General features: G+C 37.1%; 1 protein-coding gene across 1 annotated transcript in view; it reads right to left on the bottom strand.

Annotated features, from left to right (window-relative positions):
- Positions 1–1,808, bottom strand: part of LOC106941721 (protein phosphatase Slingshot homolog 2-like) — a 34,644-nt gene extending 32,836 nt beyond the window's left edge. Inside the window, exon 1 of the mRNA XM_015024822.1 lies at positions 1,602–1,808. Within this exon, the coding sequence (XP_014880308.1) occupies positions 1,602–1,664 (63 nt within the window). The 5' untranslated portion in view covers positions 1,665–1,808. The remainder of the gene's footprint in view (positions 1–1,601) is intronic.
- Between the last annotated feature and the right edge of the window lie 711 nt (positions 1,809–2,519).

Raw genomic sequence — 2,519 nt, 5'->3', positions numbered from 1 at the left:
AGCAGCTTTTGCTGAAATAGTCATATTGCACCCGTTCCTTTGGCTTAACGCGTTATCGTTCTTCGCCTGATATTTTCCAGATATAAACAACAGGAAGCTGAGAACATTTTGGGGTAAACATGAATCTTCACACCACTTTCTTCTACTCTCTCACTGAGAATGCTTCCTTCATCTGATGGTTCAACTCCATTAGTCTGCGAAACAGGAATTGCCTTGTCAACACACTAAATTTGTCCAAAAATATTGAACCTCCTGTTTCAGCTCAAGAACTGCACTACGGCATATTTTAATATGTTTTTATTCGTTTGTTCGTTCATTTTTAATGTTTTAGTTTAAGCAACACAATTTCTAGCATCTTATCAACTCTGCATGACACGCATTTGTTTGTCATAGGGTGCTGTTTTTCCCTAGTGTCAGCGTTTGCTACTCTTTAGCCGAATACCATTTTATCTCTTAACCTTTAACCCTAAGTTTCTAAGGAATAGGGCATTCCAATTAGTTCTGCAAAGAAGGAGGGAATGGCTGCGTGGTATGAGCCATTATAATTGAGAAAATGTATGCAATTAGTTTATTGTGTAGCTTGCAGCGTTACAATATATGTCATTTGTTATCAGCTATAGAAATAACAAAAATAAAATGTTCAATTTAACATATTTTAACATTACATTAGCTTTGTTTGTAATAATGGTTAATGGTTATCGGTCAAAACATTTGATCCATGCAAATCTAAACACAAAATTAATTTATTTATTTAATATGTGTTCTGACATATTGCAAGTAAAAAATAAATATAGCCATATAGCCACCATTGTAATAAGCTCGACTGCATGAATCATCTAATGATGGTTTTCTCCATCACCAAATAAATTAAACTTACAGTAAGGCCCTTCAGATTTGCGCTGCCCCTTCAGCATTTTACAGTTTGTTACAATCATGAGATAAGTTTTTTTTTTTTCTTTTTATCTCTGGCAGCCACACCAGCACATTTATACTAGATCTGCCAGGAGGCTGGAGAGCCTGCTGAGTGTCAGAGCGGATAACGGGACGGCCTTACAGCCTGCAACAGAGACTGACAAGACTGAACCAGTTACCCGCTTTCCGGGGCAGCGACCCTCTTCTCTATTGCTCTACTGACCCACAACCTTTCAGTGGCTGCTTTTTATCAGTAAAGTCAATACGATGAAACACAAAGAAAGCTAATATGGCCAAAAAATATATACTATTACGGCGTAAGAGCAACTTGAGCAGCTAATAAAGAGTTTAAAACCACTATTATTAAGACAGACTTCTCTGACAACACTCCATCTAGTGGAGGAAGTGAATCAGCCACACAATGCTAACGATGAATAGCTAAGTTTTAAAAAAATAACTTTTTAATATACCTATAAACCCAAGTCTGCATTTTGTGCTAAAGCCAAACAACTTAAAGTTCAAACTTCTAGTCCTGTGGAATGACTGAAACAGTTTCCTTTAATGTTACAGTAAAATACCGGCAGCTGTAAAAGTTAGCCTCCCATGTACATGACCAACAAACTGGGAAAAGCGGGGCTAACTGCTGGGACTAACTGACACTAATGTCAATCCAGATGACAAGTACTTACAGAAACACACGGACTGGAGGTGGTGCTCGGTGTCGGTGACCGCTGTACGGTGACCAGCGCCATCCCTGCTGCTGCTGCTGATCCCGGTCACCTCAGAGAATGGAAACCCGGGACACAAGACATTATTTTAGGAAGGAACTACAGTGAAAAAGGAGCTCCTGATGTTATTTCTCTGGAGGTTGCTTAGCTGCCTTTTCGAGTAAAGTACAACAGTGCAATTGTCCGTTTCCGGTATGGACTCTTTCAAAATAAATTTCGCACACTTACAAACAAATCCTATTTCTAGCAATATTTGGTACTAAAGCAGATTTATCAGTTAATAAAAAAAATCCTGTTAATTCTTGATATTAATGAAACAATCAAATATTGTTTCATTAATAATTTAAATTTGTTGGATTTTAGATCCAACTTTAAAATCTGTTAAATGTACATTTTTCTCTTATAGACATAAATATGTTTGTCAATCTTTGTTATTCAAATAAAAGTAGAAAACATCTGTACAATCAACAGTTCATAATTAAAAGGATAAAAACAGATGTTTAAACATTGTTTGTTAAGAATAATCGTCTTTGAGCTCTGACTGATTGTTACTAAATTACCATTTTTTGTGAAATTAAATGAAATAAAGAAGAGAAGTGAAATGGAAACCCTTTCGTTGAAAACTACAGCTACAATGTTACAGTCAGTGATTGCATCAGGACTGAGAAGCACAGCAAGATTAACTTTATCATTAGTCATAAGCTAATTAAAGTTACATTAAGTCAGAGGTTCCTAAACTGTGGGGCGCGCCCCCTAAGGGGGGCGCTGTGCCATTGTAGGGGGGGCGCGGGAAGCTGTCTGGATGAAAAAAAAAAAAAAAAAAAAAAAAAAAAAAAAACCCCTTTTGGCGCGGGTTTTTTCCCCAAAAAGGGCCACCCC

The sequence above is a fragment of the Poecilia latipinna genome, unplaced genomic scaffold, assembly GCF_001443285.1.
Source record: "Poecilia latipinna isolate Pla-1442-1.1 unplaced genomic scaffold, P_latipinna-1.0 Scaffold3824, whole genome shotgun sequence".
NCBI lineage: Eukaryota > Metazoa > Chordata > Actinopteri > Cyprinodontiformes > Poeciliidae > Poecilia > Poecilia latipinna.
Note: the sequence above shows the minus strand (reverse complement) of the source record. Positions and strands in the feature narration are given on the sequence as shown.